The sequence below is a fragment of the Passer montanus genome, unplaced genomic scaffold (genome assembly GCF_014805655.1).
Source record: "Passer montanus isolate IOZ18808 unplaced genomic scaffold, ASM1480565v1 scaffold27, whole genome shotgun sequence".
Lineage (NCBI taxonomy): Eukaryota > Metazoa > Chordata > Aves > Passeriformes > Passeridae > Passer > Passer montanus.
Genome location: NW_024367372.1, coordinates 9,615,398 through 9,642,088, shown reverse-complemented (window position 1 = coordinate 9,642,088; position 26,691 = coordinate 9,615,398). Strand labels below are relative to the sequence as shown.

The window sequence follows — 26,691 nt, the reverse complement described above, 5'->3', positions numbered from 1 at the left end:
TTGTTATAAGGCATTTATTTTCATTATGTGTTGGAAAGGGACAATCCTCTCTTCAAAACAATTACAGAGATAATGCCACAATACCTACTGCATATTGCTTTACTGTTGAAATCAAAACAATTGTCCAAAACAGATGCTTGGCAAACAAAAAGAAAATTAATATATTACCATTGAAATGAATGCTGTTAGATGAAAGCACCATCTCCATTGTCTGATCTGATCAGTCATGCAATTGAAGATGCCAAATAGCAAGTATTTTGGGTTTTACAGTAAGCCATGATCTTTTAAGGGTTGATATAATTCTATACAAATTTAAGTACAAAATGGGAATTATGTTTCAGAAGTCATAGTGAACCAGGCTGAAGCGAATCACAAGACACACTTGTTAACACTGTACAGCTGGATTTGAACACAGATACCAGAGAACTTGCGAAACTGAGCACACGCACACAGTGGTCCCCGAGATTCAGCCGTGCCTGGGGGGAAGCAGTGCTGGAGACTGAAGGACAATATCCAACACTACTCACACCCAGAGGGCCAAGTCTCTCACAACTGTTGGGATCCCAAGGAATTGTTGTTACTCCATTTTAAGAACGACAGTGTTTTTAGTATGTGGTTGTCACGAGGGTATACACAAGCTGTATCAAATACTGAATCAGAAATAAATAATAAAAGATACATCTAACACATCTTTTATTTTTTAATATTTTTTTACAGCACTGACTTTACAAGAGGATAAACAACTCATTATAGGGGCTGCTAACATCTGAAACAAAGAAGTCACTATTTTATACTCAACATGTTCCCAACACTTAATAACTTTATATATGTATATATGACTTTTCACACACACAAAAAAAGAGAAGTTAAAATAATTTATATCTAAAACTACTGTGTAAAGAATGAAGGAGGAAATAAAATGTGGGTTTCTTTAAAAATGCTGGAAGAGGAAGACCTGATTTTCATGAACCCCATTTGCTGTTTCAGCTATTTCTGGAGTTTCAAGAGATTTCCTGGCCATCAACAAAAACTTCCCAACACATCGGGAGCCCACTGCAAACTCATGACATGCTGGGTAAGTTCACCTGCTAATGAACCCATGTGGGTCACAGGCATCTGTGATCATCAGTCCCAGTGGATTCAGGGTAAGAGTGATGGAGAGGAAGAAAACATCACCCCAGAATGCTATTAAAAACCACAGAGTGAAATTCTGGACAATTGGTATAATGATGTCTTCTGGCTAGGATTTTACTCCCAAGCCCTACTCTCCTTGCCTTCCTTCTGCATCACAGATAAAGGATGTTTATCTCTCAGATTTTGTTACTTCCACAGGAAAGCTGCCCCAAGAGCAGAGTGGACCAGACCCCAAGAGCCACCTGCACACATAAGAGCAAAAACAATTTCCTTTGCTTGCTACAAATGCTACTGTGCTTGTGTTGCTGAGGAATCACTCCATTTATGTCTGGATCCTCCCAAACTTCAACCATCTCAAGTAACTTTTGTGGCCACGTAAATGTGACAGAGTCCATGAAACCCATTCAGTCAAAAGCTCAAGTGTTGATGGCCTGGATCCACACAGGGTGAAGAGTGAAAGGAAAGTAGTAAAGATGTGGAAAGTACTTTGTCTGGAGGTTACATTCCTCTGAAACAGATATTAAAGCAATATTACAAATAAAATCAGCAATGTGATCTGCAATGGCATGTCCATTTTTCTATGAAAGCGAGAGGAGATTATATTAAAGGAAATATTTTAATCTACACAAAGCATTTTCACATATTCCTAATTACAAAACACACACCATAAAGTAATTGTATACTGAATACAGAAATCAATACATCTCTTACTAAAAAGGAGAGGGGAAAAAATTAGCAGGGTAATGCAAGTGAACTCCCGCAAGTGTGTGCATGGGGAGACTGCTACAAACTCAGACTCTGTTCACTAAAAAAAACAAAATCCGAGATTTTCTGCACAGCTGTGGAAGGCAAGGCTACAAGCTTGTGTGGAAAAGCCTGAATCACTTGTCACTGCTGCCATGCAAAGACTTGAGGAAATCAGTGTTAGTCTAAGAACTGAGAAGTCTGGATTTTTTAAATTGGATAAAAGAAAACAGAAGCATTTTTCCTGTTTTGCTCTTTTTTTGCCAGACAATTCAAACACCTCTGACCCCATTTATCCTGTTGCCTTTGGACTGTGTTCTGCCTCTGTTATCTAACCACAGCTCCACCTGGTTGTTGCCTGGCTGGATACTGCCCACAGTTCATCTAGAAAACTTGAGGCTTTGTCTTGAGCAATTCTCATTATCTCCTGATGCCTCTGGGTTGGGTTCTTAGATGTAACCATCTACAATGAGAAAAAAATTAAACTGGTGGATTTCTGTCTGTGCAACCTGCTGCACACACATTCCCACAATGATGAGGGAGATCTTTAATCAGCTTTAACATTACAACAGTCTGAAATGTAATAATGAATTTATGCTACCTACTGACCAGCCCAGTTGATCAGTTCCTCAGCACAAAGATTGTACAGCCAGACTTCAACCAAAGGCAAAACATCACTGGCCCAGTGCTTCTGCATTACACAAACCACAAGAGCTAGCACTGATGCTGATGGTTTGGTTGCATTTCTGCAGTTGGCTTTAACATAATGATCAGGATGTTCTGGCACAGGCTACAAAGTCAGGCACAACGTGGCCAAGTCAGGTAGAAGAGGAAGAGGGTGACTTTACAGCACAGGCAGCAGTAATACCATTCAAGTTCTCTTCAACAGGGAAAGATGTTCACCTGTTGAAGCTAATTACATAATTACAGTGGAAACCAGAGTCTCATCTCCACCATGCTGACACAAAACCTGGAGAAATTCCAGTCAAGCTAATGGTATTCTCATGGATTTCAAACAGTGAAGAAGAACAGTAATAAATCCCTAAAAAGCTACCTGGTGACCATGTAATTTTAATACAATTGCTCTCATCAGCACAGCAGTAACAGCTATGCCTCTGAAAACACAGAAGAACCTTTTTCTAACTCACAATAAAAAGAATTCAAACAGACATTATGAAAAATCTCCTCAGATTGTCTGCAATTTTAAGAGCAAGGGCATTCTGTTATGATCTAATGTTACTACACTCCTACTTTTACAAAGAAAGACAAGACTACAGAATATTAACAAACTTACTGTGAAGCTTATCTTAAATCAAAACTATCCTGAACTTACCAAATGAGGCAGCGATTCAAAAAAGCACTTTAGCACAAGCTTAGTAACATACTCATGCTCAAATGTTTTACAAGAATGTAATTGTATGTCTGGATACTCAGTAATTTACAGTTTTGGCTTTTACAAATTGGTCTTCCAATTTGCCCCTGTGATTTAGCAACATTCTAGTACACGAGCCATTACCTTAATTTCTGCAAGGAAATATAGTAGTACAGCAAATGCATGGTAATTTATGTCAAAACTCTATTGTAATGCCACATCACAACAGGTACCTGCATAACTGCACCTGGTAAATTAAAGTGATACCGATACATTCGATAAATAAAAAATAAATTACAGACTATGGGAAAAGTGTCACTGATCACACCAATGACCTAAACTTGTTTTCTAGTTACTGCCAAGGTCTGGAGTAATATTTAAATATAGTATTTCTGCAAGCATTCAGAGAATTACAAAATAAACTTCTAACAATCATTTGTAAACAAGTTTAAAATGCACAATTATATTTCAGTAGTTTATTTTGGAGAAAAAAAGCAGTGCAAAATAGGCCAACCAAAATTCAGAAGGCAGCCAGGAAAATAAAATTCTTATTTGATGTTCTAACTAGGAAACAGCATACAGACATTTCCATTGGATCCAACACAGATTCATGTAAACATACTTAGTTTGAAAGGTCTTGAGTTAGTAACTCAGTTCTAACATCATTGCTTCATCCCCGCCACCCGATAAAGAAACAACACCCAAAAAACCAAAAAAGCCCAAGCCATTGTAATAAAAGGAGCAATAGGCAAGTCTACAAACACTCCACCAGCTGGTTACAAGAAAGTACCATACAAAAATATGCACTAGCAAGTTCCTTCCTGAGGGCATCTTTTGTTACACATGTAACATAAAAACACTTTTTATTTTAAACAAACAAAAACAAACCCCAAACTGTAGATGTCAATTTCATTTTAGTCATGGCTTTACAAAAGGTTTGGTCTACCATGAATACTTTTATAAACCCTTACCTATGTACATCTGACTCACTCACACCACAGCCATCCAAGACCTGCAAGCTGCAGACAACAGGGGATCCAGCAGCCTCAAAGCATACAAGGGTTGTGAAGCGTGCCCAGCTCAGAACTGATCTGCAACACTTGAGGAAGTTGGCTGTGCTTATGTGCACCCTGGGATCTGAATGATACCATGCCCAGCAGGTTCTTCATAGACATATTTTAAAGTCAGTAATCCCTGTAGAGGTGGAATAATCTTCTGTTGTGTAAATCATCCTGAAAAATTCAATCCTGGCTATAGGGAATTCCCAAGAATGGCATTTTGGAAGAAGACCAATCTCTCCTACAGAAAAAGCATTGTTTACATAAAAGATCTGCTACATAACACTCTTCAAAACTTTTTCCCCTCTAGGACTAGTACCATCAGATAGGGTGGTGACATCTTTTACACAGTTTAATCCTCTCTCCACAGTCTACCTGGGCTTTAAGTTCTAGACCCTTTCCCTCTGAGTAGCCATCTAACACATGATACTAACCAAACTGGTATTAAATGCTGCAGTGACAGATACTTTATGAACAACTGCTATAGAAAAGAGAAATTCCTATATTTGCAAGCTAGGAGCTTAACTAAGGAAATTTTCTTAACATCACCCTTCTTAAATGTATTTTAGGGCTAATAAGGGGAAGAGAAGGCCACTTCTACCAAAATAGTGTTTCTGTTCTTAGCACTTGGATATTTCCAATATAGTGTTCAGAACTAGCAAAAGTTGCAGGAATTCTCAACAGCAGAAGATGCTGCCGGTACTAGAAGATATCTCAAGAGATACAAATTGGCTGTGCTATAGTTTACAAATAGTATACAGCACTGTTGTAAATTACCATATGGCCTTACCTGGCAGCTTGCAACAAAGTAACGGGGTTTCCAAGCTAGAGCTGTCCTGTATTTCCACCTTATATGAAGGTACAGAATTTTGTTTTTATTTTAGAAAAAAATGCACAACAACATGGACCTGTGGAAGGCAGTGACTGTGTTACCTCTCAGGATACACAGATCAGGTGTGCTGCTCCAAGGAAAAAGCACAGCTCTGCCAGCCTTTTCCCAGAGCTGTCCCAGAGTCCTCACAAGTGCAATGGGAGGACAATTAAACTCCCTGTGAAGAGATGAGCTGCTTCCATTAACTCTTCTAAGATTTCAGCACTAGCATGTGAATTCATAAGCATGTTATTTAATCTACTAAATAACTCAAATAGTGGCACCCTGTGGGTGAAAGGTGTTGCTGTTTGCAAGCGTGGTTAGAAGCCGATCTGAGTGAAGCAATGAGGCCTGGGGGGAGAACTGCAAAGCTGGAACAGGGGTGGTCACCTTGGTTCTGTGCCCTGAATAAGCAGGCTGCTCTGTCCTACTCAAAGTGCAGTGGCTTCACAGCAAGCTACCTGCCAACATCATGACTGGTCAACGTTTCAAGAGATTTGGTTTAGATACTGAAGTTGTTTTAGCTGTCTTATGCAATGGCCTACCTGGAAATAAAGAGGAATGGGGAGTTTTTTAGGCAAAAATCTCTAGCACTGTTACATTCAGACACTGCATTTCAACATTATTATCTTCTTGATACTATGAGGTCCGATTTTAAAATGCTGGTCACCAGTGATTACAAAGAATAATAGAAATGAAAGAGCAACCCTCCCAGAATGAAAGGACTAGTGTTAAAACACATGTGTGTGTAAACTCACTATAGATTTGCAACTAGAATCTGACAAAATGGATTTGGATAATTTTCTCGCTCTTCCCCCTTCAGTCCATTTCATCAGAAAATTAGGTTAAATCAAATGGAAAGTTTTTTTTTATTTTGATTTTTTGTGTTGTTTTATGTTGGGTTTTTTCCCATTTTTTTTGTCAATTGTATTGTTAAAGCCTGATCTGGTTCTGGGACCACAATCTGTATCCCTGGGGCTTTTTCTCAGTCCATGGCATTGGCAAGTTATTGAGAAGAAGCTTTTGTTGCCAACGTAGCGACGCAGTGCTGCTGGAAGCTGGGGGACACTGCTGAGTTGCAGCCTAGTCTCTGGTGTTGCAGTTTTACTGAGCTGTTGCTCTCACTCTCCACAATCCAGGAGGAGTCTTTTCCCATGACGCTGAGACAGCCCGTGCTAGCACAGCATATCCGCTCGTCCATGATCCCACCGCTCTGCTCTGCCAGCAGCTTGCTGTGGTTTAGCTGGGTCACCTCAGGTACCTGACCCTGCAGGACAGCAGCTATGTGGTTCAGCAGATCTGTGAAAAATTCAGAAACACCCTCATAGCCTGAAAAGAGAAAAAATAGAGGGGAGAAGAAAAGGCAATTAAGTAATTTCCTTAGGTTCTTTCAAAGGCTTCTTTTAACAGTTTGTTTCTTGGAGTGTCCTTGCCCTCCACTGATCATAAAAAGGTTATAAAAAAAAGGTTTTCTCCATTACATCATTTTAAGGACAGCAGAAGGAGATTAGCATAAAGAGAAACAGAGACTCTTGCAATAAAAGTATTTTTCTAATGAGAAAAACAATTGACTTTCAGATTTGATGCTTCCTTTTCCTCCCAAGTATATATACATATATATAATTTTAGGCATATTCTATCATTTGTTTCTGAGTCCAGGTTTTTCCCAAAGGTACAACCTTTCTGGTATAATGTTGATCTTTTCCATACCATTTCCAGGTTAACTATGGCAGGTAGCTCTCGTGCAGAGCTTTGTTGAGGGTCTGGACCCGCTCCACGATTTGCCCAGCAATATCCTCAGTTAGGGAAACCTCAGAGGACAGCAGGGCTGGCTTTATACCCTACAGAAAAGGCAGCTTCCCACTGAGCAAGAAGCAATGCTCGTCTAACCTAACCTAACTTGACACTTAAAACATGTTTGCTGTTATGTCTGACAAAACACCCGAGGGGCAAGAAACGTACATCAATGATACAGTATTTGATAGAAACATCAATCATTCATTTCAGCACTGAAACCACCTTTCTGCATGTTCTGTTAAGTGATTCCAGACAATTCACAATGCAGTTTAGTAACAAATTTCCTGGGTAAAACAGTTGCTCAAATACCAGTAGACATTACATTTTTGGTGACACAAAGGGAGGCAGGTGTACAGAGCATCTGGGTCTATTCTAAACACTGTGCTACAGGCACAGTTTTATCATTGGATTTCATTTTAAAATTGAACCAGACACGCAACATATGGGTACAATGTCCTGAAACGGATCTTAACTGCTACTGCATTACCTAAAATTGTTGTCAGTTTGCCTTAGTATTTAGAGGTGATATATGACATTCAGTGCTGTTTAATGAGATAGGCTGATTGTTTTAAAATGTCTATAAAAGTATTTTGGAAGTGACTTGGTATTAATACAGGAGACTGAAGCAATAAGTCAGTTTAAATGACCTATGTGAATAGCACACATTCACACAGCAGCACAGGAGCAGAACCAGAGACCACAAAGTAAATGCACACTTTAGAACACTTTTAGTGATGTTATCACTGAGCAGAAGAGTTCCGCAGATCCATAATTAATTCAATTTTAATTTTTATTCTCCTGTAAAGACCAACTTCCTTAGGCAATAAAAACCCCAACTTCCTGGAAAACATGAAGTAAGACTACAATTTCACCTATAATAGATGTGGGGATTTTATGGTGTATTTATAAGCTATACATCAACCAATTAACTCTTATTTAGGCTGAAACATTTCTTTGGATTTTATTGCACTTGGTCCCAATTCTCCTAGATACTTAACAGGTCACACAAAACATCAGCAATGTGAGACAACAGCTCACAGTTCTCTTTTCTCAGAGGCCCTTGAAGGGATTCACCAAACAAATCTCTCATTCCAAAACACCAAGTTTCCCAGTGCCCCACACAATAACGCACTGATTGGCAGGGGTCAACTAGGACTCCCAGGGCTGGCCCTGGAGTCAGAACAGGATCTCCACCCCTTGGACAGAAGTGCTTGTTACGCTTTCTTGCTTATGTAAAAGCCATGGGATTAGCCTTCAAATCTACTCAGAGTGCTTCAAACACCCCAGGAATAAGCCATCTCCATAGTAACAGCTTTAATATTCAGCAAGGAGATCCATAGTACCCCAGTCTGTTCTGTGTCTGCTCAGTGAAAACAAACTAGCCCTATAGGAGGGCACCTGGCAAACTCACAAAGAAGTTGCTTTAAATATTTAAGAGGAATAAGATGGACAGTTATCCTGTCCTGAAATCAGCAGATGTTAGTGAAAGCTGCATGTAACAGGCAGGCTCTGTCTGTGCCAGCCTTCTGCACTCTGGGTGGAAATGCCCAAGTAATTCTGCCCGGTCAGTCAGAAGAAACTTTACAAACTTGTAACAAGGAAATAGAAGGAAGGGAGGAAAAGAATTAGCTGTCTCAACTCATGGCTCACAGGACACCTGGGAAAGCTGCAAACTGTGGGTATTGCCTCACTTGGTTCACCTAGGGCTCCTGTAGACTCCTCAAACTAGTCAGTTGTGGGACACTGCTGTGCTCCAATGATAACACAATCAAGAAGTGCAGATTGAATTACACCTTCAGAAACTATTGGCAGTGAATTTGGGATTCGTGTTACACAGGGAATCAGTGGGAGGATATAATTTTTGCATGCCTAAAATATAACTTGCATGAATCGTGCTCCAGCAGGTGCTATCCTAACACTGCCCACTTGAAACAATTTTGGAAACGCCTGTCTGCAAGATGCCTGAATTTCACTATACACAGAACAGTCTCCAGAGTCCTCTGGCTGAGCATGGATAGGAAAGATGTCCACCCAGCAATGCATGTGAAAACAAGTGCCCACCTCTGTGAGCTTTGGTGGAGGCAAGAAATGGCTACGACCATTTTTAAGCTAGCATTACAGATGCCACCTGCCTGATTTTTCAGAGACTCCCTGATCAGGCCCACTTGGCCTTTCTGCATGTTCCCTTGGTCAGAGAGAAATGGACAGCCCATATTCTGTATTTACAGCAATGTTTTTACACACACAAAATGCACATTCAGATTTGATGCTCCCAGCTACTAGGCAGTTTCACCAGAGCCAGCAGTTCACCTGCATGGTGATAGCCTGCAGCTGCTGGGGCTGGGTGAGCTCAGCCACAATCACAGAACAGCAGGTTACATGGAACCTTTTCTCTCACTTATCTGAGGTCAGACAAACATCCACAGGCTATGTGACTGTGCCTACAGCTCAATATCTCAGCTGGCAACCACTGCTAAATATAGTACCAGTAGTTTCCCACATAACAAAACACACAATAGGCCTTTCAGACATTTATCTTTAAAATCTTTTTAAAGAGTTGCTGGTGCTAATGGAGCAGATAACAGACAACATCCTTCCCACAGGTACACCTGCTCTCAATTTTGTTATTAAACTCATCTTAGATGACATCCATGGAGTGGCAGGTTCAAACAAGCTTCAAGCCCAGTAAACACTGAAGACAGCACACAAGAAAGAAAGGCAGCAAACCTCTGGGCAGCTGGATAAGGCTTTGGTCAGGCTTGGCCCCAAGCCATGGCTTGAGTTCCATGAAATAGGCTGTGAATACTCCTTAAAGGGCATCTCTTCCCCTCCCCTTTTCAAAGCAGTGGTATAGAGATAATGCCCAGGAGGGTCAGCTCCAGTTTGGCTCTACTGCAGCTCTTGAAGGCTATGATGATTTGAGGAAGAAGAGCAAAGGAGGGCACTTCCTGGGACTGCACTGAGCCAGGGGAGGAACAGCAGATCCCACTGCTGATGCAGCCCACTGGTGACTCTTTTGAGGTGGGCTGAGTTTGAACTTCTCACTAGCAAGGTGCTGGCTCAGTCAATGAACATGCTTTTGAGCAACAGAGTTACCTGTGCTGCTTTTCTTCTGTTGCATTTTACCCCATTGCTTCTTCTCTGACCTCAGCAGACCTTGAGAACAGGGCTCATCTCTGTTCTGCTGCCTTTTACAAATTTGAAACCAGTTTTTTCTCTCCCCTGCCTTTTCTTCTGTATGTCTGGGCCCTGCTGCTATCCTCTGGTTTTTCTCCAACTTCAGCCTATCCCACAGTGATAAAGCCAGTAGTTACCATCACAATCCCCATGTTCACCATCAAAAAAACTGCTGCATGAGACACAATGTAGATCAGTGCATAAGAAACTTCTCTGTGTTCTCAAGTCTCTTGCAAGGACTAAAACACTATTAACTCAAAGCCCCTTCAAAGACCAATTACTGTGCAGGCTGAAAGGCAGGACTTGGGCTGAATATTGAAAACTACTGCCTTAGGGTAGTACAGCAGAGCAGTTCTGCAAAGTTAAGTGACAACAAGACATTGGTCCTGTTTAAATATATGTTTGCCACATTGCTGTTCCCCAATGTGGACTTTTCAATATTTCAAGAAAAGGAGAATTTCAGTCTATGCAAAGTACTAAATCCAAAATAATACTTGAAAAAAACACCCAAATCTGAAAGCACAAAGCACCAAACCAAAATGCAGGATACAGGATTGCAAAAGAATGTCCTCTATCACTGACTTCAAGACCCAATGTCTGAAATAAAATCCTATTAATAAAACTGATATGGTTCCATCTAACACCCAATTTCGGTTGTTTCACTGCCCTGGGCAGAAGAGTGTTTTCATAGGTCTGCAAATTGCATAACACCATGTGGTAGAACCATGCTGGGAAGTGACCTGAGAATAGCAGAGCTGAGTTTTAAGAGGAAGCCAGTCACTGTAGAGACAGACAAAGACTACAGGACAGTAAGAATGAGTTTTCCTGATCTGAAAAACTGAAGAGACTGGGAGCTCAGGACAAGACCTGCAGATGTAAAGACACCACAGCAACATTGAAAACTTAAAGTCTTCAATGACAGTTTAAAGAAATTACACAACAGCCTGTGTAAGTCCTGTGAAACAAACACCCCCATTCAGGTAATGAGAGGAGATTCTCAGAGAGAAAAACACCCTGCAAAACAGCAGGGTTATTTTCCTGGGTTACACTACTGAATTTAGCATGAGTGACAGACCATTACTGCCTCACCCTTATTCACACAGCTACTTTTAATAATTCTGATTATCAAGGAGCTTGTTTAGTTGTTTCCAAGACATATACTGCACTAAAAAAAGTGGAGGACAAATTTACCCATTTCTACATGCCCTAATCCCTCCATTTACTCCAGGATACACTCATGAGAACCTGCAAGGACACTAACTCTCTACAGCAACTTCTGTGCTACAATTTTATCATTTTCAGATTCCTGGTATTGCTTTTGTGCACAAATGTCTTTTTGTGGGGTATCAATTTGCATGGGAAGAAATTTTCAAGGGAACAGATTGTTGCTTCTATCCCCTCTTTTTTTTTTAATGGCCCAGAGTCTCAACAAAAAATAGTAGTCTTTCAAGGCTTTCCTAAAATAGAATTTAGTATTCTGTTCATTTCAGAATGAGGACTAGGCCCATAAAGTGTAGGTCCCAGCACACAGTTCCACACTGCAGTTCTTAAGTTTCCCTTTGCACAGAAGGGCACGACAGCTATGTTACAATTGGCCACTAAAATTTGACCGTATCTCCTAAGAGCTGATACTTCGGCTGCAAGTTCTATATCTAGATTAGGGTTCTTCCTTCCCAGACTGACCTGTACTTGATCTCAGAACCATCTGGTGGCTGCCGTCCCACCCCCAGCCTGGGAAGCAATGATGTGAGACAACAGCAGTAAAACTTGCTCCACCAAGCAGGATTGGAAAGGCCTTTCTTACCTGGGAATGCATTTATATCAATTACTGCATGCTGCCCAGTCTGGTTGTTAATGATGATATCAATTCCAAAGAGGGAAACTCCCAGAGCTTGCCGCAGCGCTTTAGAGATTTCCCGGATGACGTCGTCATTTGGCCGCTCAAATACTCCTTCGATTTTATCCAGCTATAATGGAAAAAGACCCATTACTAAGGGACTCAAACAGCCTTTATAGCGGAAAGATTGATTTTCAGAAGTTTCTAGGTGCATATCCACCAAATCTAATTGCAGAGAACCAGTGGCATGAAACCGAGAAAGATACCAAAGAGAAACTACTTCCATAATTCAAAATCCTTCCTAAACTGGAAATTCGTCTGCTCTAAAGCATCTAGTTCTTCCTCTTCATACTGGTGCAGCTATAGAAGCAAAGCAATGTAGGAATGAATGGAGAATCAAACTCATTCTTTTAAGTACTAGATATACACCTTAAAAAACATATACAGGTGGCATATTTAACCCTGTGCTGCAAAAGTTCTGGCTATCATTATTATTTCAGTAGATTAAGGTCTGTGTTAAAGGGCTGACAGGACAGACTCCTACTGTTACTTTAATCTGAGTTATACAATACAACTCAGCTGATATCTTAAGGGCAGAGCATACCCTTTATGAGGGTTGTCATGTACAAATTATTTTGTAAGTATTTATTAAAATGAGTGCCTACAGAAGCATGACTGGAATACCTATTTGTATGAGTGAGATGGTAGGCAAACCACAGGAGCACACTCTCTTAAGTCTGAAAGTAAATTTTTAATAATAGCTTCTCCCTCAACATAACCACAAAAGGATTTATGACTAGCACAATTACAGTTTTAATATTTAGCATGCCTACCAGTGCTGCACACAAAATTCAAAATCAAATACAAACTAGCCCTCAGCAGAGCTTGTGAAACAGAGAAGAATCCCAAGACTCAAGAGACTGAAAGGACCCAGTGCTGTAAAGTGACTTTCTCAGTAGCTGAGTGCCCAAGAACTTGTTAAGATTCATATATCCAAATCTTATTAAAAGAACTGGTAATGCTAGCATGAAATTGAGCAGTGTGCTGGCACTGCTGGTCTCGAAGGACATCCAGAAATGGTCCCATGGTCACAGCTCAGCCATGCTCACATGGCAGACAAGTACTGGCCCTCTGTGGCCTTGTGCCAACACAATTCTATGCTTTAATTTTCACTGTTTGTCTTTCCTCACAGAACTGAGTCCTAGAAGAATGATTTATGCTTATTAATCTCTCTGGACAGTAAAAAGCCAGGTGTTTGCATTCAGAATTTCCTTCTTCCCTTTGCCTAGATTAGCTCTGGGTAGTTTGGGAAGCAGCACATCCCTGCTACAAGTTCTTCCTCACCGGAGCTCGGTAAGGAAAACCAGAGGGGGACACAGTCATGCTGGCTCGTGGTACCAAACAGACCTCAGCCTGCAACACAGAAGCAGACAGCTTGTGAAAGAGAGTCACTAGCTACTAACACTTCCATAAGAAAGGATTAGATAGGTTTCCAGCTGCACTAGAGGGAAAAAGACCAAGTGTACTTACTGCTGTTAAGACAGATGAGGACTCTGGTTTGGAAACATTGTGGCTGTTGAAAAATATTGATTCTCTGTCTGCAATTAAAAACAGGTTGTAAATAACTTTATACCGGATTTTAATTTCCAAAGGAATAGTGCAAAGAACAGTAGGTGGCAGTGCAGCCCCATGAATCTCTCCTGGTCTCAACCATCCACCCCATGCACAGGGCTCTCCTGCCTGCTGGCACTTGGCTGCCTGCACAGGCAGGGACCCCCAGACAGATAACCCATGGTTCTCGGACAGAGATAAACAGAACCACACACTGGGTAAACAGAAATCAGTTCTCCTTCCTTCACCAGAGCAAATTAACTAAGTTCAGTCAGATAATTAAGTTAGTTCTTACTAATGTGCTGTACTCAAAGTGACAGTTCCAAGGGGAAGGTGTGTGACAGAAGAGAGAAGCTGCACTCACTGCAGGTGGTGGGCCAGTAGCACCATGGCTACACTGAGAGAGAGCCCTGTGAACCTGGGCAGGACACTGTGACCATGGCAGAAAGCAATATATTTTGTGGCCAGGACCTGTCCTTCTTTTGGAGGCATCACTGGAATGCAGGTGACAGAAGCCACTGTCCTAATAGTTTATATGAACACAAATTCTGATCTAATTAATTTGAACAGGACATAGACCAGACCTAAATATAAATACAGGCACATACAGCTACAGACAAGAACTTCTACCAGCATCCTAACACCTATACTTACAAAATATATATTTGTGTGAGAAATGCAGTGGTGAGCACACATGGACATACTAGGATTAGCCAAAAACACTAAGAAAAGTGACAAAAAACTAGCATTTGTTAATTTATCTTCTTTAGTTTGATCCCATCCTCAACTCCTGGATTTGTCCAGTTGCTATCAGATCATGCTTCCTCCCATCGATGTGCTGCTAATTTTTTTATGCTTTTGGTGGGACACAGAATGCAGTCCTCTGGATAGGAGCTTTTTTCCATAAAGGAAATCTAAGTAATCTTTAACCAAAACTCTTCAAGTATGGCTGTCTAATGACATACGGAAGAATCCTCACTGACAAGTCCATTTCTTCTTCTCCCCAACACAGATGATATCTACAAACCAAAGGACACTTGCCACCAAGATTTTCAGCACTGGGTCTCACATGAAGAGGGAGGCTCATTTAGGGGAGAGCACAAGTGATCTTTAATTTAAAACACACACATATTCAAGGTAAAAATAGGGAGAGGAAGTGCTGAAATGATGGAACTCAGGAAATTCTCTCCAAAGCACATTTATAAACAAGTTCCGGAACAAATGACATATGAACTTACTGTGAAAGGAGAGAACTTCTCTCCCTCTCCCCCTTTCCACATGACATAAAACAGGGTCTAACAGGTAAGACTCAGGTTACCATTGTATAAATATTTACTATATGAATGCCATTCGTACATATTCCAGAGCAGGTGAGTTATCTCCCTTTCTATTGAAATAATACAGAAGAGGAAACATGGCATGTCCAAACCAGCTGCCTTCACTTCAGCAGTTTTTTCACAGATATTTTCTTCAGAGATGTTTCCTGCTGAAGCTGCAAGAACAGACATTTTCTCTTAAATCAGTACAACATACCTGAGATGCCTGCAGAGAAGTTCTTTAAAGATGGTCTTTTCACCACGGTGTAAGACTCTCCAACCACGAAAACTTTATAGAGAACAGCATTGTGATTGATGAAGCTCTGAATGACACAAGGGGGGCGAACAGCTTTGAGGCCTTCCTGGTTGAAGATGATCGCCATCTGCAAACACACAGATGTCATTGTGCAAAAGGCTGGTAATAATTTCATGCTTACCCACACCTGACAAGCAACAAGGGGAACATCTCCTTTTCTGCATCTTGTTCTATTTCACTGTGTTCCATTTAAGTGACACACAGCTCTGCAAACACTACTGGCAGTGAAGCTTTCATTTTCAATCAACATTTTCTTCACAGCACTTTGCACTTTCATTTGCTGCCTTTAGTTGGGAAACTACTGCAACTGCAGGTAAAACAGAAAGATAAAACATCTGACCAACACAGATAACAAAGTTTGTATTGAATACAAGCCTGTATCATGAGAACAACACAAGGAACAGCTCTGTGCACTAACTACAAGAATTCTTCCTCACAGCTCTATTTGCCCGATTTGGTTCAGCCCAGTTGCAACAGACTAAGCACCAGGGCATCACCCACACCATCACAGGACATTTCTCAGATTCTGGTAGTTCTTACTGCTGACAAATGCTGGCCTATCAATTTTCTTGCTTGGTTTCACCCCATTACTCTAAACAGACAGTCCTCTTGAAGGCACTGGAATAAATATGCCAAAAAGGAAGGCATTTATTGGGCCTTATGAATGATCAAGTAACTGTACACATGCACAATAACTCAGCAGATTAACATTTTCTATGTTCAAGTCAATGCGTGCATTCAATACCTACTTGCAACTGATATTCTTGCTGTCTCTACTACACAACACAGAGTGACTTTGTGAGTGGTAACAACCTGTGCAAGAAATTTCTTCAACAGCAGAATCATCCATCAAGATGATTCACAGCAACAACATCACACCTCATTTGTCTCTTACTGGTGGCAAGAAACATTGCTCTCTTCCTCCTCTTGTGTGGACTGTTGGCATTACAGTGTCTACAACATCACTGGCAAGAACTGTGCTGTTCCTATGGTGCTCTCTTCCACTATTAATTGATTCCCACAAATAAACATAAGATGAACAGGTATTTTGGAAGAGTGGAAAGCCAGAGTTTATCTTCTTAGCACAGCACTGACCTAGTGGAAGCTACGTGAGGCCTGTGTTGTGCAAAGCTCTGTGCTGGCAGCCCCCTGGACAGCACACAGCCCATATAACCCCTATAAATCCCGTGCTGGTGCACTATGCCGGTTCACTGAGATGTCTCATGGTTTTTAACATGCATGAACAGAGCTCCAAGAATTTGCTTGCAGGGTGCACTTGCTTTCTGTCATCTAGCACAGACGTGCTGTGTCTGGCAGTAATGTGGGTACAATACTTGATGTCATAATTTCCAAATAGCATTTCTCATTATAAATGCAGAGCTCTTTTGAAGGCAAAACAAAACATTTGCACCAAGAATCTTTATTGACAATATCCACAAGGAATTCACTCTCACAAAACATAGTGATTCTTTGCCTTTTCCTTCTTGTTTGCTCAAATGCTCAGAAAAAATTCTGGATACATTTCCTTCAGGCAAGAGGTGTCTCATGGCAGCTTTACCAAAGGTTAGTTATGTTCTGACCCACTGGCAGCCAGGAAGCACAACTTCCAGCCATCATTTCTGCTCGGGTTTAACAAATGGTGCTGGCAAACCAGGGGTCAAGTGCTGAGCTGCTGAGGCCACTTCTAGTGCAGAGGCCATGTAGAACTAGAGACACCACAGAAAGGGTGCCCCCACCCCAGCTTAACAACAGCATGTACTCACATGAGAAAAGTGGAGTCTGTCAGCCTCATCTGGTAAACTCACACACCAAACCCAAACTTATGCATCAAAACTTAAACTCAAGCCTGAACTTTCAGCTGTCCCTGTTAGCCAGTATTTGAACTTTCTTAACAGCCATCTTATGAAGAAAAGCAGGTTTCTGGTGCTCTAATTTCAGTGTCAGCTCTGCATTGGAAATATATCCACAAAAACTGAAGTGATTTACCAAAGCCAGACAAGGAGTCATTAATAAAACAGACCTATGCTCCATCTTTTAGACAGCTTGTGCTGTAAGCAGGTATTTATCCTATGCTTCCTTTGTAACTATTGACCATAAGCAATTCCAAAACAGTTCCACTCTGATCACAAATATAGTTTTGGATCACTCCTGAGAACTCAGCAACTCCAAAAGTGACTACTGCTACTACTATGTAAAGTACTAGGCAAGACTTTAGGCTTTTTTCCAGGGGTCCTCCTAAGCTCTTGTCATAATTTCCTGTGATAAAGTGCAGACTATGGCTGTATTTTAGTCTCATTTTTGCTCTGGCAGGAGGCTTAGAGGTGTCTGCACTGTATGAAACAAGATCAAAGAAAGATTCACCAAGGAAATAAAGTCCAAGCCTAACTGGACAAGTACTGAGAGGTTCATGTGTTTCATTTTGCAGTTGCAGAGGAACTCTTGACAGAAAAATCAGCAGGAAAATTGGAGTCTTAAATTCATTAACAATTCAGTACCCGAGTGTTCTCAGGAATGACAGCAAAAATTTATAGCAGCTGCTCCAACAAACTAACAGGACTGTCTGTTGGCTTGTGAAATAAGCCAAGGTAAAGCCTGCCTGAAAAATCTCACTGCATTTTTAAAAGGAAGTGCTGGTCAGTCAAGATTTCAGCCACAGCCATTCTGCTCAACTAGATTTACAATTTACTTGAGGGTCTTCAGCTCTCAGAAACATTGCAGCAATGTCCCGTAGTGCACGTTTCAAGAGCAGCTGGGAAACCTGGACTGATGGCCATGTTGTTAACAAAGGAAGCCAGGAGTTAGGAGAGCCAGCAGCAAAGGCTGGATTCTCAAAACTGATCTGAAGTAAGCAGGAAGGCAGGAAGCACAAATGGAAAAGAATTAAAACAGTACTCAACTCACTTAAATTTAGAGGAAGCTAATCTCATAGGTAATGCACTCATTCCAGGAATATACAACCATTTTAGCTGCAATTGCCTTACAGGAAGGCAGATAAGTTCTACCAGTCCTGTTATCCCCACAGATCCCACTGTGTTATTACAACTGAACATTGCCTGGAAACCATCTCTATTTGCTACTCCCTTCCCCCTCAGGGAAAGGAGCCAGCTGCTCCATCTGAAGCACAAACCCACATCTCATCTGTACCACATACATACTGGAAAAGTAACTTTCTGGGACAGAAACTTTATTTAGTGACCTCTTAAGGATATTTCTTGGACAAAACTGACTGGAGGCTACAAACTGCTAGAAGCAACAATATGATAGAAGGTATAAACTGCTAAAAAAATAGTTTGTGTGACAGGAGGCTCAAATCATATTTAAATTCATTTAAATTTAAAAAAAAAATAGTGCTTCAATTAAACATGAGGGAGAGGTGGGGAAGAAAAGTTGTTTGGGCACAGCCCTCTTCCTACCCACTACAGGATTGGAAATCACCAGCCAAACCACCACAGGGGGAGTGGGGGACAGGACATGACTGGAAGCAGGTAAATAATACTGCAAAAAATTTTAACTCACCTCATGAGAGTTGGTTCCATGGGCCACTCTGGTTTTACAAACTGGGTAAATAAAAAAGACAAGACAATTGACCACTGAAACAGAACACACAAACCCTTTATAATCCTCCCACCCCTCCACCCACACGTGCAAACACTGGAGTCCACCAGACCAAGGCATTGACTGTAACAGATACCAGTGACAGTCTTTGCTTGAACAGTGTCCTCAATCACTGCAAAACTTGGCTTGCTCCACGCTCTGCTCTCTCAGTTCCTCCCTGTAACTAAGGTGCAAGCACAGATCTTTATTAGGACTGGACAGAGTTGCAAAGCATGAGCTGAGAAGTTAGTACTGGTATGAGGATTGCCATCCTGTCTACTCAGAGAGCATTTTTACAACTATGTAATTTTTTTCTGAGGCTAGAGCTACTTTACATGTACCACAAAACACCACTGTCCTTAAAACAAAGAAACTGGGACACAGTCAAAACCAACTTATTTTCTTACCTCCCTGTTTTCAGGGAAGAGAAGGCAATGTAATGGGCTGAACCAAGCTAAGATATAACTTATTTTTCACAGGCAGCCATAGAGGAGGACAGAAAAAGGCAGAAAGCCTGGCAGTTTTTCTTTCTCCTTCACATTTATCTGCTCTGTATATCCTGATTCTCATCTCCACCCTGATTAAGAGGAGGAGTAAAGCCAGTTAGAGGAAAATAACAAAAGGCTCCTGGCCAGAGAAGAACTGAAGACCCTAGGGCCCATACAATGACTAGGGCTGATGTTACTTATGTATTAAGGAGAGAAGATGAAAACTTGCAAGTGGTGAAGGGTTGGACAGGACAAGACTTTTTTGCAGGTTGTTGGAAGAATCAAATTGCCAGGCAAGAAGACAGGGAGCTACGAAAGGGAGATAACCTGAACTAGAGTCCAAAATAGCTTGGGCACTTGAAATTCTACAAAATGGTTTACGATGTCTCACAGACATGTGCTCTGGAGAGCTGGACTACTTTTAAGAAAAAAATAAAAATAGAGACAGGAAAATGAAAAAACACTCCCAGAATATTAAGGTATATTAATTTTCAGTGCTATTTTGTAATTCCATCATAATTTAGTGGGTTTGATTCAGACCTCCTGAATATATGCTGCTGACTACTGAGGACTGGTCAGTCTGCACTGAGGGCACAATGTGAAGAGGAGGGCAAAGCCACTCAGTGGGATTTAAAGTACTGCTTCACAACCTATCTTCAGGAGACCTGCCTCATTTGGGAGAGCGATGGCAGGGAGGGCAAAACGTGCTTTTTCCACACGACTTTACCTCTGAACCTTACAAATGAGGCAAGCAGCAAGGGAACAAACACCAACTAACGATCCTGCTCACTTTATACTGCAAGGAGTCAAATAAAGGACCCACTTAAGGCACAAGCCTTGCAATGAAACTTGCTACAAAGCACAAATAGTTCATAGCAGCTGTTTGAGCTGTGGGCCCTTGGAGTCTGTTATCTGTGTTAACCCTCTTTCTTTTACTCTCTAAGATTATACTTGTACCCTGGACCATGGAAAGGGAGAGGTGGGTGAAAAAAGAGGATGATCAGCAAGGCAGTGATTTTCTGAAGAAAAATAATGAATGCAGCTGGCAGGAGAAACATCTTGCACAAGTTCAGGGCAAGAGGCTAAGTTTGTTAGAACTATTAGCATTTCCCAGGAATGCATGTTTAATGTAGCGAGGTTTTGAAAGTAAGGAACATCAATAAAAGGCAAAGTAAAAGCCGATAGGGAGGGGGTTTGTTCCACATTCCAAGCAGACTGCCTCAGAGCATTTGTTTCAGGAAAGTTTTAATATCCTTGACACTTTTGGCAGTGAAACCCAAACTCCTACAATGTTGGCTATGTTTTGGTGGGGGGTGCATGTGCAGTATTTAGAACCTACTAGAAGCACCAAAGAAAAGCTCATGTACATACTGAATGGGAATGCCAGTCCATTCTTCTCTATAAGCTTCAAGGTATCTTCTCCACAGGCACTTGTCAGCTCCATAAAGGGTGGTGAACAGATCCTCTCATCTGCAAGAAAATAAAAAGACTCAAATGAAGATGAGGGGTTTAGCTCCTCAGCTGCATCATTACCAGCTCTCTCCATACTAACTGCTTCTTAATAGTCAGCTTATATTAAAGCACCCAAAAGGACTGTAAGCCAGGCCTGAATTTGGGTTTCTGGAAACATTTCAGAAGATGAAAGGCTCAATTTTCATGCAATCTAAATGGCAATATAAAGCTAGTATTTTCACAGGCAGCAAAAATGATCACCTGGTTAGGAACACTACTCAAGACTTAGCCAGTGAGGTGAAAAGCAACTAGGATCTTTTCATGCCTTCAAACATAATTTTCTAAGCATTTTATAAAAACCAGAATGATCTGCAAATGTGACTAGAATAGACAGTCTCACAAAGCCATATCTCCTGTAGGGCTCCTCAGGTGTCAGATTCCAGTGTGTATTTACTTCAGACAAGGTCCAGATCGTTCTGCTGTTCTCTGGGATGGCTCTGCCCTGAAAGCAGTGTTCATTTGGTCTGGCAAAGCCAACCAGAGCACTGCTGAGACAGCACCATGTCAAGAGTGCTCAGCAAGTTCTGGGTAAAGAGAAGAATCATGGGAACCATGGAAAAATTTAATGGAGCAGGTCTGCTCCAGAGTGTTTCTGCCAGTGATGTGCTTGTTTACATGGGGTTGTGGGAAGGCTGGAGTCAAAAACCATCCCTCTTAGTGACTCGGTAAGTTGACTTGCTCTAGGATGCACTTTCTGTTCAGTGTAGGAGAACTGGGATTCCCCTGGGAATGCAGCAGGAAAGGCAGAAACCACTGTAAGACTCATAGGACTTGCACATAAATCGCTTAAGAGGGCTGGGTTGCAATCTGAAGTGTACAGAGAACCATGGCTTCAGCCATAGCTCTGAGACAGGTCAGCAGCGTCCCAGGGTTTCAGACAAGCTGTCGGCACGTTGACAACATTGACTAAGTCAAATCAAGGACATCACACAGGTATGAATTACTATTTAAATTACCTCCTCAGTAAGCACAGCCTTTAAAAACTTTGAGCTGTGGCCAGGTAAACTTTGGAGCCACAAATGAGTTATAACTTGAGTTAGCTGCACAGTACTGAACACAATTCAGAACGGGTCTGCCAAGACTCGCTTTTCAGACTTATTTCAAGAGAAAAAGGATGACACCTTCCTCCAAGAAGCAACTGGAGACAAGCACAAATCGTGGGAGCAACTGCATTTGGCAAATTCAAGTCACAGGTTTATATAAACCAGCAACTTGTCTTGAAAATAAGCAAAGCATGGCTGAATTGAAATGAGTGGAGGCCATGGTGTGCAGATGGTGAAGAAACTGAAAAATACACGTGAACTAAAACCCCAGCAAAGCTAAACATAACTCTTGAGACAGACATGCATTCAGAAATCACTTTATAAACATTGTTTAGATTAATACTTTTCACTTCATTGTAAATATATATGTAAATAAAACTGGATCACTGAAAGTAATAGAGATGCAAAATTCTATATTTTGGCACGCCTATCTCAATACATCCCCAAACTTTTGGAATATCTGAGAACTCTGTTCATTAGCAGTGTTGTCACTACAAGAAGTTTTCTGAGAAAAGGCTATTTTCATAGATTCTAAAAGGAGCAGAAAGATTGATGCTTTGAGGTCAACCTCTACAAAACTAAACAAAACATCCCAGATTTCAAAGCTTTCAATTTGCTGCTATGAAAACAGAAAGCAGCATCCAAAAGTGACAGGTACTGTAATATTTACAAACCTTTGCCAGAGTGAAAGTTCCTTAGTTGGATGAATTTAGGGAATAAGATTTAGTTTACAGATACTTGGGAACAACTTTGGCTTGGCAGCTCTCCCACCCACATGCTTAAGGCTCACAAATAACTTTGCCTTCAGAGTGCAGATGCAGAGGAACGTATGGTTCCATCTTGCTTCCCTCTGTTTCTCTCTCATGCAAACAGGAAAGGGAGACAGGGAGGATTCAGTGCTCCTGTTGACTACATGACACTTGCATGGGGAGATGAAGGAAGGGACAAACAGTAATTTCTTTGACTTTGTACTTAGAAAGAACCACCTGGATCAACAAAAAGTAGCAAAGAAGACTCTTAGCATCTCAAAGTGCTCCTGCTGAGTTTGCATAGTAATGGCATTTTCTCTATCAAGAGGGCAATTCTAGCCCACTGAAATCTCTAAAACAGACCATTAATTCACAGCCAGACCTGAGGACAAATAAATCCTCACTCAACACAAGATTTTTCAGCCTACAGCTAAAAAACTGCTGCTCTGAGTTTAACTGCACACACTGAAATTCTAAAGATAGCTGCAGGTTAAAATAAAAAGTCCTCCAACAATCATCCTCTTCTCCTTCCCAGGGTGGCAAACACATGTTAAAGTTTTCTCTCATCACCCAGCTCCCGCTATCAGAGTGACAGCAGTCTCTGCACACCTTCTCTGCACTGAGGTCCAGGACAGACCTCACTCAATGGCTGAGAGTCAATTCCATACTGATTTACATCAGCTTGGAACTACACCATGCGACCCACATAGTGCAAATGACCCCCAGTGGTACACTGAACCTTCCCTCCCCTCCTGCTGAGTAAGCTGCTTTAGTGTGGACTTACTAGCTGTGGTCAGGAGCTGGACTCTTGGCACTGTCACCACTTCTTTGCAAACCAGCAGTGACAAGACACCGTGGGAAACCATTGCCAAAAAGAACAACAGTAAGTCTATACAAACAAGTAAACATAACAGTCTAGAGACGAGAAGGGCATCATGATTCTGGCTCCACTGCTGCGCCTTTGTATTGGTGTTCCAGCCTAACCCTCCAGTCTAAAACCAAGCACTATTCTCATTTGCACCTGAGAGCCCAGGTGAACAAAGCACTGTAATAAAAGCAGTCTGAGAACTACTAGAGCATGAGGCCACAGCCATGTCACCCCTCCTGTGCAGCTGCACTGGCCATACAGCCCTAGCAGAAGTGACTCTGTCAGGACACAGACCTGATGCAACCCAGAACCTGTGCACGGAGCTGATGCTGTTGCTTTTCTACCATCAGTACTCAACTCTATGCTATGCTGCTGAGTGGAAGAGTCTTCTTCTAAAACATCAAGTTTGGAAAAACTCTGCCTCATCTTCCACCTTAATTCCCAAGAGATTATTACATATGCAGTTTCTGATCTTTTCACTTTGGATCTAAAACTAAAAATCAGGCACGTCTTCCCTCCCTTTGGGAGCATACACTGCATCACACAATAAGCAGATGACCACAATTATTAACCCTATCCTCCTTCATGCAGCCTGTGCTGGACCAAAGATATCAGCAGGAAAAGCCTGTCCATAAGTCTACAGACTGCTGTGAATTAAGATTCTGTACACTGCTATAATGCACATTTAGAGATTGGTATTTCTTTATTTTCTAAGCACCTGGTTGTCTCTGAGAGTCCTACCTTTGAAATATGGCCATGACACCAGGTGAACCTTGTCAGGTCCAGAAGTGCCAACTTAACAGCAACAAGGAAAGATTCTTCAGATTAGAGTGCTCAGCTTTCACTTCAGACAAGTACCAAAAGTATCTGTAGCACTTTTGTTGTTAAAAACAACATATTATAATTAAATTTAAAAGTCAAAATCCTGTCACTCTGTTCCTCCCCCATCTTTGTCCTCATTTTTATTGCATGCCTTAGCACAAACTTTGTGGTATCTGTTTCCCGTATTGGCCTTCAGATATTCTCCCTTTTCTTCAAGATTATTTGATCTCAGAGGGAGTTCTCTCCCTCTCTCTCTCCTCTTTCTTACTTTCTGTATTTTTTTCTCACTCCCATCCCCATCTCTTATCTAGGCTGTTCATTTTTCAACCATTATTTCTGTTCTTTCAGTGCCTCCTACACTGTATCCCTCTATCACCTCTGAATGGAGCTCATGGCTGGAGGGATCACGTTCATGGCAAGCACAGGGGGAGTGTTTGCAGTGGGACACCTGAGGACAGCAAGGAAGCTGGCACTAACAGGTCACAGGTGACAGGTGACAGGCAGCAATCACAGCAGCAGGGCAGTCAGCTCTGGCACACCCTGCTGTGGGGTGAGCTTTGCCAGAGTGCTGTTCCATTCCCATGGAGCAACAACATTGTTCTGAGGGCTTGTCTGATGAGGGCCAGTTTACAGGATAAGTAACACAGCTAACCAACAACAGAGAGGTGAAAGAGCACTCAAACCAGGGTGTCAGTGCCAGGAGGGGATTATGCCAGATGAAGTCCAACAATAGTGACAGGAGCAATGGGATGTGAAGATGGGGAAGATGCAGACTAAAAACTGGCTGGGGAAAAGCACTTTCTGGCAGTGAGAATTGGTGGAATTCTTTGTGCTCAGGACTTGCTTAAGTAAGAGATGCTGAGTAATGCTTCTATACTCATGGCACCCTGGTGGCCTGCAGACAGCCTGCCAAACAGTCACAGGATACCCAAACCCCCAAGAGAAGGCACAAGAGGCCAAACACTCAACACACACTCCCATTCAGTAGCCAGGCAAAATGGATAGAGGAAAAATAAGAGTAATACATGGCTGTTCCCAGTTGAACCAAATCTTAAAAATAAATGGAAACCACTCTGACAGGGCTGTACAAGACAGTCTTGGGATTGTTTCTGATAAGGGTAAATACCTTGTACTATAAAAGTTTGAGAAGTACCAACATAGTGGGCAGCTGTGGATGATTGTGGGGAAAAAATAAACCATAATTTCTCTGGTCCTTATGATTTTGGACAGGTAAGAAAACAAATAATAGATTACAGATCTAATGCCCTGCATTCATAGATCAACAAACTATAATTCCTTGTCTTCAGAAAAAGAGTTTAAAGAGAATTTATGGACATGTGAGAGAATAGCTCAAAACCTATGTCTGGAAAAGAAATACAATGAGAAAGCCACTGCCTATTAAACTTCAGATTTACTGTCTAACATGTTTCCCTACCTCATAATTCACCTTCCTTCCATAGCCTAGGGATTAGGAAGTGCAGCAGACAGGCTGAAAAAAGGAGTATTTATTCTCAGCACTACCAAGCTCTTTCCACAAAACCACAAAGCAGTCAACAAACACAGTCGAACTCTGAACTTCCATTTCTGAAGTGGGGAGAAGGCTTCACCTCCCTTTGGCCAGGCAGGGTTTTATGGAGCTAGCTAAAGGAATTCCAGGAAAAAAAAACTTTTTGATGCTACTGGGGTCATTACAGTAGCTGAACAAACTACCTGTTAGAAGCTTCAGTCTGAGCATCATCAACCAAAATCCTGAGAGTGTTACTGGAAAAAACATAAACCAAAGTTTACTGATGAATATCATATCTTTTGCCCAGGCTCAATACATCATTAGCAGTGCCTTCTTTGTTTACTCACAGAAGGTAAAAGATACACCAAATGAGGGGTGTGCTGGAGACAGGGAAAGGTAAAATAAGCTGGTACAGTGAATTTTTGAAACAGGTGAAAGGAAGATGCAGTTTGTTGAAGGAGCACAAGAGGAGGCCTGGAGTCCCCCAGGTGTGCAACAGACTTGGCACACCTAGATCCTGTAATTCTGCTTTCCAATTCCAAAAGGAGCACAGCTTGTGCCTGAGTTGTTCTCTGTGCCTGGAAAGGTTGTCAGTATTATTCCTGAAAAGACCATCACACAATGCAGTACGCAGAAAAATGACAAAGCTGCTTTGAAAAGTGCTAAGGGTGCTTAACACCCTTAAGAAAAGCACAAAACCATCCATGTCAAAATCAGGACTGGCTCATCATCTAACACTCATGGAGCAAATGTTAAGCCTTAAACTATCACCAAGATTAACAGCAGATGGGAACAAACTCTAAACTTCCTACTTTGTTGAAAAAAACCACTCTTTAATAGAATAGTTTACACTGTGATTTGAAAACATTTAAGGC

The 26,691-nt window shown here is 41.5% G+C and overlaps 1 protein-coding gene across 4 annotated transcripts in view; it reads right to left on the bottom strand.

Annotated features, from left to right (window-relative positions):
• Positions 1-26,691, bottom strand: part of ITPK1 (inositol-tetrakisphosphate 1-kinase) — a 141,977-nt gene continuing 115,286 nt past the window's right edge. For all 4 annotated transcript variants that reach the window (XM_039712532.1, XM_039712530.1, XM_039712531.1 and 1 more), the window contains exons 6-11: positions 20,687-20,785; positions 18,750-18,790; positions 15,135-15,300; positions 13,521-13,588; positions 11,958-12,120; positions 1-6,508 (exon numbers count right to left, since the gene is read on the bottom strand). In XM_039712532.1, the coding sequence (XP_039568466.1) occupies positions 6,186-6,508; positions 11,958-12,120; positions 13,521-13,588; positions 15,135-15,300; positions 18,750-18,790; positions 20,687-20,785 (860 nt within the window). In that variant the 3' untranslated portion in view covers positions 1-6,185. The remainder of the gene's footprint in view (positions 6,509-11,957; positions 12,121-13,520; positions 13,589-15,134; positions 15,301-18,749; positions 18,791-20,686; positions 20,786-26,691) is intronic.